The 12492-nt window shown below is 42.7% G+C and overlaps 1 protein-coding gene across 4 annotated transcripts in view; it reads right to left on the bottom strand.

Annotated features, from left to right (window-relative positions):
* The window catches only part of LOC119166108 (synaptogenesis protein syg-2), a 149367-nt gene extending 138010 nt beyond the window's left edge, over window positions 1-11357 (bottom strand). For 3 of the 4 annotated variants that reach the window (XM_075891682.1, XM_075891683.1, XM_075891686.1), the window contains exon 1: window positions 10846-11356. In XM_075891682.1, the coding sequence (XP_075747797.1) occupies window positions 10846-11029 (184 nt within the window). In that variant the 5' untranslated portion in view covers window positions 11030-11356. Of the gene's footprint in view, window positions 1-10845 lie in introns of all 4 variants that reach the window. The other variant, XM_075891685.1, reaches the window with a different exon arrangement.
* Between the last annotated feature and the right edge of the window lie 1135 nt (window positions 11358-12492).

Here is a 12492-nt window from a genome sequence, read left to right as displayed (position 1 = left end):
CTTGCAGCACTGATTCAGTTGAGCCAGATGGTGAGGGAAAGGAAAGCGAGAGGTCAAAAGCTGGATTGCTCTGCCAGTTCTTACGACATGTCCATCAACATGCGCATTTGACTTGAATACTTCAAGTAAGTGCTCTCTTCGTTGCATATCACCACGCCATCGTAATACACGGCTACGTCAATAAAACAGCATCTCAAGTGTTTTTTCACTCACTGTCAGGTGAAGTTACCCTAAACTAGATTCTCTGTTAAAGCGTTATGCTCCATTATGAATACTAAAATAATTCATATTAGTCTTTCATCTTGAAAATATCGGGCATAAAGCCCAGCATCGGGGTAGAAATAATTATTAAAGGAAATATTCATTGAGCAGTGTTATCTGTCATTGTTTGCTAGAGTCACCCAAAGGGAGCCATTTAAGGGGGAGTAAAACATATTAAACAACAGAGAACTTGTAAAGAAAAAAATGCTGAAAAGGGAGTTAAATGTTAAAAATTACCGGGAACACAAAGGATGTCGAACGTCTGTGGTGACTAATATGCAAAAAGGATAAGAAAAATTCACAGAAAACTACAAGAGTACAAAAGCCAAAATAAAAGAAAGCACTGCGCCTAAGCTGTGTGTTAATCTCGAATTCGCAAGCAAAGAGCGATTTAATGAACATATGGCAACAGTTCTCTACACAGGCATAAAAAGCATTAAGGAGGCTGTGTAACGCCAGCTCTCATGGGTGGCATATACGGACAAATTATAATTGTTGGGGCTGTGCATTCTAAAACCACGATATCTCTACGAGGGACATTGTAGTGGGGAGGCTCCAGAAATTTCAGCCGTATGATGGTTTCCCTTTTTTTTTTTCATACCACACGGGCCTCCAGCATATCACCTCCGTGAAAGTGCGGTAGCCGCTGCTGGGATTCGGCCCCGCGACTTTCCAAGCCAGCTGTGAAGCACCATAGCCAATAGAACACCGTGGCGGGTGGCTACCTGAACAGAATAACGTACAGACACGCCTGGAGAACATAGAGGAGCCACTACAGCTATAAGAGTACAGGCGCGAAACGAAGCGGCCTTTCTTACCAGCTATACGCAGTGCGAACCTCCACATCCTTTCGGCCTGCACTCCATGCCACGTTCAGCGCACTCCTCGTCGGTGCATTCCTCGTACACGCAATCACTCCTCTTCGCCCTCGCAGGCGGCGCGCCATCCAGGACATCACTGCTCGCCACGAGACAGGCGCTCACGATCAGCAGAACGACGAAAGTAGCCGGCTTCATTCTCGGAGCGGGTCTTGCGTGCTGACCCTTCGTCAGCGTGTAATGTACGAGAACGGAAGGACACGACAACAGGATGAGTGGTATCTGTCGAATTTGCAGCGACGGTGGTGGGTTTTTATTGAGTTATCGCTTCGACCTTTACACGTGTCCTGGGTGTTTCCGAAGCATCGCCGCGCTTTTTGTCACCTTTTTCGCGGAGGGCAAACTTCCCGCGAGAACCTTGCCGGCTGTTTCCATTGTATTCTTGTTCCAGATATCGGCACGTTTATCGGCCACGTCATATATGTACTGGGATGAGCAATCAAAAATCTTCGATACAAACCAATATTGTAGTGAGAAGCACGCGCCGTATGGTTGTGCGTAGCAACAAAGTATGATAAACTATAAAAGCTGTTCAAATAGTGTTTCATTATACAGTCTATCAATCAATAGTGAGTTAGTAAGCATAGCAAGTGAATACACTACAAGTAAATATGCAGAAGGAAGTTCAAAGGTTACAACCCGCAAGTGGGACCTCTCAAGTAATAACAATAAAAAATATACTAAAGTGAACGTATGATTATTATAAAAGTAAATTTCAACATATTGCATGCAACAAAGGCACAGTCAAATATTTCAGTGATAACTAAAGAAGTCATGCAACACAGAGAGTTACTGCATTCGCAGTATACATGCACAGAACAAAACATTATTATCTTTCTTGCACATTAATGCATAAACGGGCATTAGTTCTTGATGTTCAGATGAGATTCAGTTCTATAATGAAACATACAAAAAAGTACAGTGATTTTTCTATAAGTAATATGCATTTTATGCAGAAGTGAATTATAATAGAATTGAAGTTAGTCCTGTTGGAAACACATAACCGTAAGGTGCGAAAAATGTCAAGTATGAACATCAAATGAAAAAGCGACCAGTCGCTGGCTCAAATGTGACCGAATTATGCAAACAATAACACCTGGGGACGTATGCTCTTTAGAGCGAAATATCACAGCAATGGTACTGTTCTAGAAAGCATTTCTTTTGCTCAAAAAAAATTTGCAGGCTTCCACTTTGTCGTGAAAAGGCTACACAGATTTTGCTTTCTCGCTGTTTATAGCGTCTCAGCCTAAATACCTGCGCAAGGCTGATTATTATCATGTAAGCATATCAAATAATGCGTAGGTTGTAATCGTGTAGACGCCAATGCAACATTTGAGATCTTTGGCTTCACAGTTGAGGTCAGACCATGTTTCCGCTGACGACAGTTTCGGACAGTGGTACCTAGCGTTGGGTAGGTCCGGACACACAGGGACGGCGGAGTTCGACGCTGGTTTTTCTACCGAGAAAAAAAAATGAAAAGCACTGAAATCTAACGATTATGGTAAGATCATGGCTTAAAACATTGTTTTCCTAAAGAGATTCCACATCACGAATACCATATGGTCAGCAGCGAAACAGGATGACAAGCAAACGAAAGCTTTCGCAAGGGGAACGCACAAGGGCAGCATTACAGATGTGCCTCAAAAAGCCTTGTTTATGAATATCGAAAGAAGAGGACGACATAAGCGCGGTTTCACGTTTTGGGGTAAGCAAATAAGCTTCGTGCGTGAGGTCAGTAGACGACAAAAAGCAGTCATGAAACTATATTAACCACTGGCACATCGCCCACTTTAGCAAGTGCTTTTTGTTGGTAAGTTATTTTTACGCCTGATAGCACACCGTCGCTAATAAATTACCCGACAGCAGAGTTGCCTGGTATTTTTTTAAGAATAATCTATTGTAAATCCTCACTGTGGATAAGAGACGTTTAGTTTTCGCCATAGGGTCCCACTTGTTAATACTTATTTTCTGTTAATCGCGTTTGTTTTAGACAAACTTGAGTTTTGGAGTAATTCCCAGGCAACGAAAGGAAGGGAAATAGCACCTGACTCACAAGCAGAAAAATAATTTCTCTTCTAACAATATAATAGTATAGACAACTACTAAAGCTTCAAGGCTCATATGCCTTGGGCACGTCCACCTTTGACCCGTTTTAGCAGCTGAAGCGGATGAATGATCGCATGAATGAGTAACGGAGCAAGATGTATAGCTCTCTAGAGGACTGAACATTGAAAGCAAAGGCTGACTAGCCACGGTAGCCTCTGGGAAAACTCCATCGTCGGTGTTTACGTCCGGCGACGACAGCCCGATAGCCAATAAAGGAGGGCTTCTCGTGCCAACGTAGCTGCAGAACGCTTGACAGGGCACGATTTTGCTTGCTTATTGATATTTGGCTCAGCGGATATTTATGCTTGAAAAGCAGTATATTATAGGCCCCGCTCCTTGGCTTATATTCTATACTGCTCCAGCAAAACTAAGTGAATTTCTGCCTTTTTTTATTCCTAGTTATCGTATACGTATACAGTTATATAGAAAACCATGACACGGTAAGTTAACGACAAACGCTAAAAAAGTTACTTTGTGCGTTAGCTCCAAGCGTCACACAGCAAGAAAAGTAGTGTCCCTTTTTTTTTTTTTGCGAAGAACTAAGTAATGCCAAGCCTGACAAGTTCTTAATGCCTCAAGAACATCAATCTGCAAGCGGGACATGAAGTTGTGAGAAAAAAAAAGAAGCTTACATCAGCTGTCTTAGCATGCAGGAATAATAAGCTAACACATACAAGTCCGCAGAATTGCGGCACTTCAAAGATTAGTATTTATCACAACTGCTGATATTATTGATACTGGTTCGTGTATCACTTACAATATGCGCTCATATTCTGAAACAGGGCGAAAACAACACGTTCAAGTTCATTGATCGTTAACAATGTGAGATTACACATTATGCACATCATCAACACAGTACAAAACTCTAAGGAGTACTTCTTATCATCAGTGGCCACTTATGTGTATTAGAGCTGCAAGAACAGCGCGAACAAAAAAAAACTAGAAAAACATCTCGAAATACAGATTCTAATGAAATAAAAACACTTAGGTAGGCGTGAAAGAAGCAATGTGCATTATTATCACAATAAGCTCCCAGAAAGCGAAACAAGTGTGAGAAACAAGTGTGAAACGCTGTTTTTGCACAAAACCATGACTCGATACCACCAGTCGAATCGCTTTCAGCTCTTGAATAACACTTCTTCCCAAGCGCAAAATTAAACGAGAGGTTTTCCTGCGATAGCTTTAACAATGCGTAACAAACCGGAAGTGCTTTCTTCTTCTTCCGTTGCGTGTCACCTCCTGATGAGACTGCAGGCTGCAGTGCTATTTGATGCACTAGCAGCAGCGTCGCAAAAGTAGCGCATAAAAGTATCATCAATGTCCTCGCGTTTCCGAAAATGGCAGGCGATCGATAGTGGGAAGTTGAGAATACTTTTCCTGTTCTTCGGTTTATAGAAAAAAATACAACTATATAACGACATCTAGATAAAAAAAGTGTCAAAAAACAGGTTAAAAAGAAAACACCGGTATATAGCCTTCCCTGCATGTCGATGGTCTTTCAAGAGAGCACGCGGTTCGAAAGAACAGTAACAATATCATGAGGCAAAGAAATACAACATCTAACCAATAAATACAGCGCGTGCGTCTATTTTTGTCACGTAGAGACAAGCATTTTAAACATACGCTGCAACCATCACGGGAAATGCGCAGCTGTTTCATGATTACGGCTACTTGGATTGCTCTCACGAGCACCGACCGGCGAGAATCGTTTACGGACGAAAACATCTGTCAGGTCACACTGTAGTGGAATATTCATCTTTCTGTTATAGGGTTATACTACAACGCATAGTTTACAAAATAGGGTTAGAGTTTGAGTCCCAGGAGCGCAAAATGTGGGGATTCTATTTTTCTTACTCAGTGAAGGGTATTGAAAATTTAAAAAAAAAAACTGGATTGGAGCGAACCAAGTAGCGAAGGGTGTTTCAGCTCCACTCACATCAAACCTTGGAAGGCCGGAGTAGGTAGGGTTTGTTTTGAATGCGAAGTATTTCTCAGCTAACTACAGACATTTTAAGCGTTTTTTATGTTTGCATTTATCTATCTATCTATCTATCTATCTATGTATCTATCTATCTATCTATCTATCTATCTATCTATCTTTCTATCTATCTATCCAGCCACCTACATCTGTGTGTTGTCGTGACGGCCACCACCTTAACTTGGGGTAGACCGAAATTAGTATGAAAGAGAAAGAGGGTTTCACAAATATGTCTTGCTGGTTATTACATGGATATTTTGTAAATCCCGTCACATACGTCGTCCAACCTTTTTCCTTCCAGACACGTGTGGCACATACCCGCAGACAACAGGCCGTGGTATGCGGGTATGCGCCATAGGTGATTGACAGTTTATACCCACCTAGGAACGGCGAGAACAGACATCGATAATCTAAATGCGAGAGCGTTAAGAGGCTGACATCAGCAGCGTTGACACGGCGAATGCAAACATCAAATATGTCAGTCACCGCAAGAATCGAATCCAAGCATTCTGCGGGGCAGTCAAGTATAATCGGCCGCAGAATCACCTCAGGTCTCGAAACTGCTTTAGAAAAACATCCTATGTAGGTGCAATATTGATGAAATGTCAAAGGCGGTTGCAGTGCTGGCTATATAATTTTATTACCATTACATAAATAGTCATATGCTACAGTCGTCACGTGGGGTTGATTATATTGTAGTTAAGCGCCACTGAAGCTGGTGTACGTAGAACTATCCAGGGCTGCCATCCTCGCAAGCATGCAAGCACTAGATGTAAGCTTAGCGCTTCTGATGTCGGTAATTTTCACGTTGCTGTTGGCATCGTTACGTGACTGTAATCAACTCGTTTATAAAAAACTATGCGATTAATCAACATATTTGTACATATCTGTATAGCGTTATTTCGTAACGTTTCTTCCAATAAAAAAATTGCACCCCAGTCACCTTCCCTCCGTATGGTTCACGTAATATCGATTCTCATGGTACGTGGGATTTGCCAATTTTGTCTTTTTTTTTCTTGTTATATGCCTGGTTTCAGTTTCCTACGACAAGTATAGGAAAGGGTGTTTCGGCTCCACTAACATCAGCGGCTGTTCATTGGGCCAACTGTAGCCTTCTCATTTTTTGCTGAATAGGGGGCGACTAGAGAAATGTACCAAATTTCCGTAGCACATACCCATTTTTATGATGGACCGTGACTATATGACACACCGCGATAACATTAAACGCCGACAAGCCGAGACCACCAAGTGCTTCACGATGTTATAATCCCGTCATGACTGCGTCACAAGTATTGTCGACCTTGTGTCGTCACTACAACATGATGGGATGACGTCGCCACGTGAAGTTAACTTTGTGATTAACCGATATTGCATGCGCAACGTGAACACAGGATATGCCGACACGCCGAGGCCTTCAAGTGCTTCGCCATGTCATAATTACGTCATGATGCATCACAAGATTTGTCTACCTTGTGTCGTCTTGAAACCATGATGGGTTGACTTCATAAAGCGAAGTTAACTTTGTGATGAACCGAGATTGCATACAGAACGTGAAGACGTGATACGCCGACTATTCGACACCCTCCAGTGCTTCACCATGCCATAAACACGTCATGACTGCGTCACAAGTTTTGTCAACCTTGTGTCGTCATGACACTATTATGAGATAACGTCGTCACGTAAAGTTAACCTTTTGATAAACCGAGACTGCCTCCATATCTTGAAGAAGGAGACGACGACAAGAAGAGACCATTCATTGCTTGGCTGTGTCATAATCACGTCATGACTGCGTGATTTACTCGACCTCATGTCGCCTGGACCCCATACTGTAAACAAAAATATACCCAGCTAAGAGGAATTAAAGAATGTTGCGCCCGCTCTCCTCCGGTGGCCACACTCAAACCGAATTGTGCGGGAGCAAACACATTCGCTTCCCACCGTTTTCCTCCGGTGGGTGCCGGACGAAGGAAACCGGAGGAAAACGGGGTGAATTCCCTGATTATGCTCCCACGGTTGCTCTTGAAATGCTCCCGCGCATCGCTTTTGGCTCGCTGGATCCTCCGAAAATGCTCCGGCTCATCACTCAGCGGGCAATTATTGGCTGTTCGAGGAGTGGCGTTGGCAGCCTCACCGCCGGGAGGCCGTTCCCTACAAGCCAACATGCCACAGACCAAGCCGGTACAGTGAGACTTGTGCGAAGCTTTCTGCCACGTTCGAGAAAAAAAATCATTCTGTGCACCATCTGGACATCACAAGCGACTCCAAGCAGCAACGAAGGTTATCATCGACATAAGAGAGTTGTGCGAACGGTAATCGTGTGATGGTTCCTGGCAGCGAACGACACATGGTGATCTCGCAAATGTTGAGCGACCCAGTGGTCAGTGGTGCGGCGAAAAAAAAGGTGAGTGATCTCTTCTTGAATTATCGGTGTCATTCTCGTCAGGTAGTTCTGCGATTGGGGAATGTTGGCTCGAGACCAAACAGGTTATCAATAATAGGCTACTTTTACAGGATATAAGTAAATAAGTCATCGGAAATTGCAATAACGCGTTGTTTGGACCATATCTTTTTTTTTTCTTAACATAAATTCGGTAACGTTATTCACATCACTGTAATATTTGGAGAGCAGCTTTGATACGCATTAATGGAAAATATATTTGCGGTCTGATTGTATAAGAAGTTATTAACTGTCATAAGTAAACCTTACTGGTTAAAATATCTTCGCTTTGTCAGTAAACATAAACGGTAATATTTGTGCGCTTTCCATATTTATAAAAGCAAAGTCAAGGTTTAACACAGCGTATAAATTATTTTGATCTATCATGTAAGTTGAACTAATGAAACACGAATAACTGAAATCGGCGTTAACTCTTAATAAATGTCGTGAAATATTCCAGGGCAATGAGTTTGATACAGACTTTTAGAACGCATGCACGCACTCATTTTGACAGCCTATTTTTGAATAACCTACGTGAATAAATAACATACTTTGAATAAGATAGCCTATTTTGAAAAAAAAATCAAAGACTAAGAACTCAACTGTTTTCTTTAATTTTAACTACTAGAGCTCTGTGGAAAAAAATACACCGTAACCCCTCAGTGCTCGCATCATAATTAAGAAATCCTTCATCTAACCGACGCTTGACACGATCAGCAAGAACAAATAAACGGAGGATCAAACATTCTTAAAAAATTATTGATACAACTCACTGAAATTCTGTCTGGACAAAGTAAGGACATTCGTAAAATACTGCGGAGGTGCCCCGCAAATGCTCCGCATAGCCAGAGTGAAAAACCCGCGGAAAATGCTCCGGACGTTCCACGTAATCACTCCACGTGTCGTCTTGACACCATGGTAGAACGACGTAATTACGTGAAGTTAACCTTGTGATTAACTGAGATTGCATACAAAACGCGAAGACAGGAGACGCCAGCAAGCTGATACCATCAAATGCTTCGCACCTAAAACTACAATCACTATTTTATTCGACCACCATATCCTTTGCTAAAATTATTTGCATGCGAGCTAGTTGGTATGAATCCAATTTCAATAAAACCAGTGGTACTTAAATGCGGGACCAGTAAAGAACACACTAGGTTGGCACTGCCTTCGTGGGTTCTTTACTCATTCGTCTGGTAATCACTGTTCTTTTTCTTGGAGACGTTTTTTTTTAACACCAAGGATTCAAAGTTCTGAATAATGGCCCCGTCATATCTAGCCTTAGGCATGGGGTACACGGCTAAGGGAAGTGTGACCACTGAATACAATGCATAGTAGTATAACATGTATTTTGTAACAACAGAAAAAAGTATTGCGCGTTACCGAGAACATGTATACATGAATTGTCAAGACAACCTTTAAAAAAAATTACCATCGTGTGTAGTTTAATGCTGTGCCGTAACCAGGAGAGTGATTCTAGCAGTTCAACAGCCCTCTCCCCCTTTTCTTCGATTGTTTGTATTATTTTGAACGTGTACTCAAAGTATTATATTATTTTGAAATTTTTTGTTACTTAAAGAGTGGAGTACCGACATTCGGGGTTTGTTCTCCATTAACAACCACCGTGTATGTTTTTGTGCGTGTGCTTTTATTACGCTTGTCATTAGGAACGTGTGCACTCAGATCATGTCACGCGCTGCAGATGCTTCGAATGCTTCGAACGGAAGCCCCCTCATACGCAGCGCATGTATCCGCACTTATCCGGACAGCAAACTTTTCCTTCCTTCTGGCAGCCGAGGACGTCGCACGTCGTTTGCGACTCGTTGTCCACGCATTCTTCATCAGGTGTCGATCCCAGGTATGGGCACAACCCCGAGTGGTGGGCCGTGGTCTCTATGCAAGGTGAAGTCACACAAAGTATTGTCAATGAAAATGTCCAGAGGGATATTTATTTTCTGTTTTCTCGAAAAATTAAGTCACGTCTGACTTCCAGTACTAATCAATACCCGTCTTACCGGCACAGGGTAGCCGGGATTTATGCGTTGCCTTCCAGGCTTTTATTGTAATGTTAATGCTCTTTAACTTCCAAGATACAATGAAGGGGTTTAGTTTAATCTCCATCGAATTATACTTGATTTCCTGCTTATTCTTATGTGCTAACCTATTCGTTTTGGGGAAATAACTCTTTCCGATTCATTTGCTTCTCCTATATACTGCTTATTATCCAATTTTGCTCGTTATATATTTTTTTTCATTTTGTTCCTTTATTTCATTTATTTAAGTCATACAATTACGAATTATCTCATTTTTGGTTAATCCCCCAAGAGCGGGTGTGTGGCATTGAATTCAAATATCTACTTCAGAGCCAAACAACGTTGCGGTCAGCCAGAGAGGCACATCTGTCACTGGCTTCGACCTCGTCGTGGAACGGCAGATGATAACGCGATAATTGGAAGAAGTATGCGGTGTGATGATGAAATAACATACTGGCACAACTACGTGCTCGTTAACATAATTGAACTCCGTTATTCACAAGTGTTTCATCGAATATACGGCGTAGTTGTGACGTGTGCAGTGGTACACTTATGCAGTTTCGAGGTCAATTCCTCTACCCGTCTTCCGATGAGATATTGGAGAAATCATTGCCAACATTTTGTGCCACTCAGATAAATGACATTCAGAACACGCGGCCTGAAAGTGACGAGTTCGAAACACGGGCTATTTAGTGTTTCACACGCAGCGCTGGTTCATTCGTTAAAAAAGGGCTTCTTTGCTGGCCACTATATACTTGCTTTCAATTTCCAGTATGATGATGAGAGTGTAATGTGAAAGTAATCGTGAGCTTTGATTTGAACCAGAGCCTAAAGTTCAGAGCTATCCACATAAGCCATTTCTCACTAGTCAGTGGAGGCCTAGAAGTTCTAAAACAAATAAAATAATTTCAGGTAGACAAAGCTTTTTACCGGAAACGTAATGAAAAATAATATTGTTACAGCACATTCGTCCGCATTGTGCAGTGTCACTTTCGCATACTGAAACTCTCTCCAAAAGATGTAACATCTGAGCCACTGTACAAGAAAGCCTTTGTACACAGATGCCCAAGAAGAAACACTGCCCGGTGCAGAACCGTGCAACGGCAAGTGGATGGAGTTATTTCACACCACGATGCCCTGTCAACTTACGGCTGACGCATTCCAATTGTCCGCAACTGTTCTCGACGCAAACTGAGCCCATCAACTCGCACTCTTCGGGGATGCACGCCGTGTTGCCGCACTCTTCGTCCAGTCTGGCCCCCTCGGGTGCGGCCGAACATCTCAGGACTACGAGCAGGACAACCAGGGGCGTCGAAATTTGACCAACTTCCATCTCTGATCGGAACGGCGCTTGCTTACCGAGGAACTCTCAACTCTGAACTGGACTTTCGCTGGTCGACTCGCTACTAACTACCTCGGGCTCGCCATTGAATGCCAATGACGCTGACTCACGTGTTTCGACGCAAACAGGAAATTAATCCGGAAACGACGCCATGCCTCAGCCCACGGCTTCTTCCAAACGCGAACGTGGTGTACACGATCTGCGCGCCACGATTGAAGAACCGCGTTTAACGTCCGTAAAGGTGCACGATTTTGAGAAAGCGGGAACGTCAGCCTTTAGCTTCGGCGGCCTGAAAACTCGGTGTCACTCAAGAAACGTGAATCGTCGCGCAAAGGATATCGAATGTTTTGTGCGGTTAGGCACACGCATGCGCACACGCCAATATCCTAGACGGCGTGTCATTTGTAAGAAGATAAAATAGAAGCAGTATTAATAGACAGACTTAATACGGGTGTCCGCAGCTGCTCTGCGGACGCCGCCTGTCAACCAACTACGTCTGCAAAGCCGTTGCGGATGTTGAACTAAATCTGTGTAATGAAAATATTAGAGGTGTACGTGGCTTTATTACGCTAATAACTTCCTGGTCAAGCTAGAAAAAATTAGGTTAAACTTATATGATAAATTAGTTCAAACGTGAACATATTCGACAGAGATCAGTATGGCTGGGTAAATATTCATACGAATATTTGCCCAGCCATACACATCTGGCGAAGTAGACTTTCGAAGTAGACTGGCGAAGTAGACTTTACCGCCAGTTTTATTCGATAGTTCCTAATGTTATTTAGATGAGTTTATAGTTATTAAGTTTTTTCATTAGAAACTTGGTACTAGGAGTGGCTGGGGAGTTTATTTTATTCGCATACAAATTACTTTATTTTAGAGTATACAATACATTGGGGAGCACCATAACCTTCTGCGGGATTCAGGGTAGACTTAGCTAACGAGGGGCGAAAATTTCGTCTAACTCAATTCAATTATCTCAAAGACGACGTGCGGGAATTAGTAATATCGTAAGTAGCGCCACGAACCAACACAAAGGAAAAGAAGGCGAGCGCACTTCCGTAATGGCCACCTGTGTTGCCTATGCACACATGCTCAACAGGTGGGCAAGTTGTCGCGCCTGTGTTCACAGGTAACACAGTTGGGCATTATGCATGTATGAAAGTAAGTTCTAAATATTTTATGTTGTTTTTCTTTTAATTTACGGAGGGTACGCGAAAATTAGTAACATGGCCGGGGCAGCACCATCTGAAGCTTTCTCCATTATTCCACCGTGACACCAAAAATGTTAATGACAGTGGTGAAGCTAGGGGGTGACACACCGCCCCCCCCCCCATTTTTTGCTATGGCATACAGAGCATAAACTGACCATTTCAAGGAAGAGCTCCCAGCTCTCCTCTTCGATATCACAGAGCCACCCTTTCCCCAAAAAAATGTTTCTGCCTACGACCCTG

This window comes from Rhipicephalus microplus, chromosome 1, assembly GCF_043290135.1.
Source record: "Rhipicephalus microplus isolate Deutch F79 chromosome 1, USDA_Rmic, whole genome shotgun sequence".
Taxonomy (NCBI): domain Eukaryota; kingdom Metazoa; phylum Arthropoda; class Arachnida; order Ixodida; family Ixodidae; genus Rhipicephalus; species Rhipicephalus microplus.
Note: the sequence above shows the minus strand (reverse complement) of the source record. Positions and strands in the feature narration are given on the sequence as shown.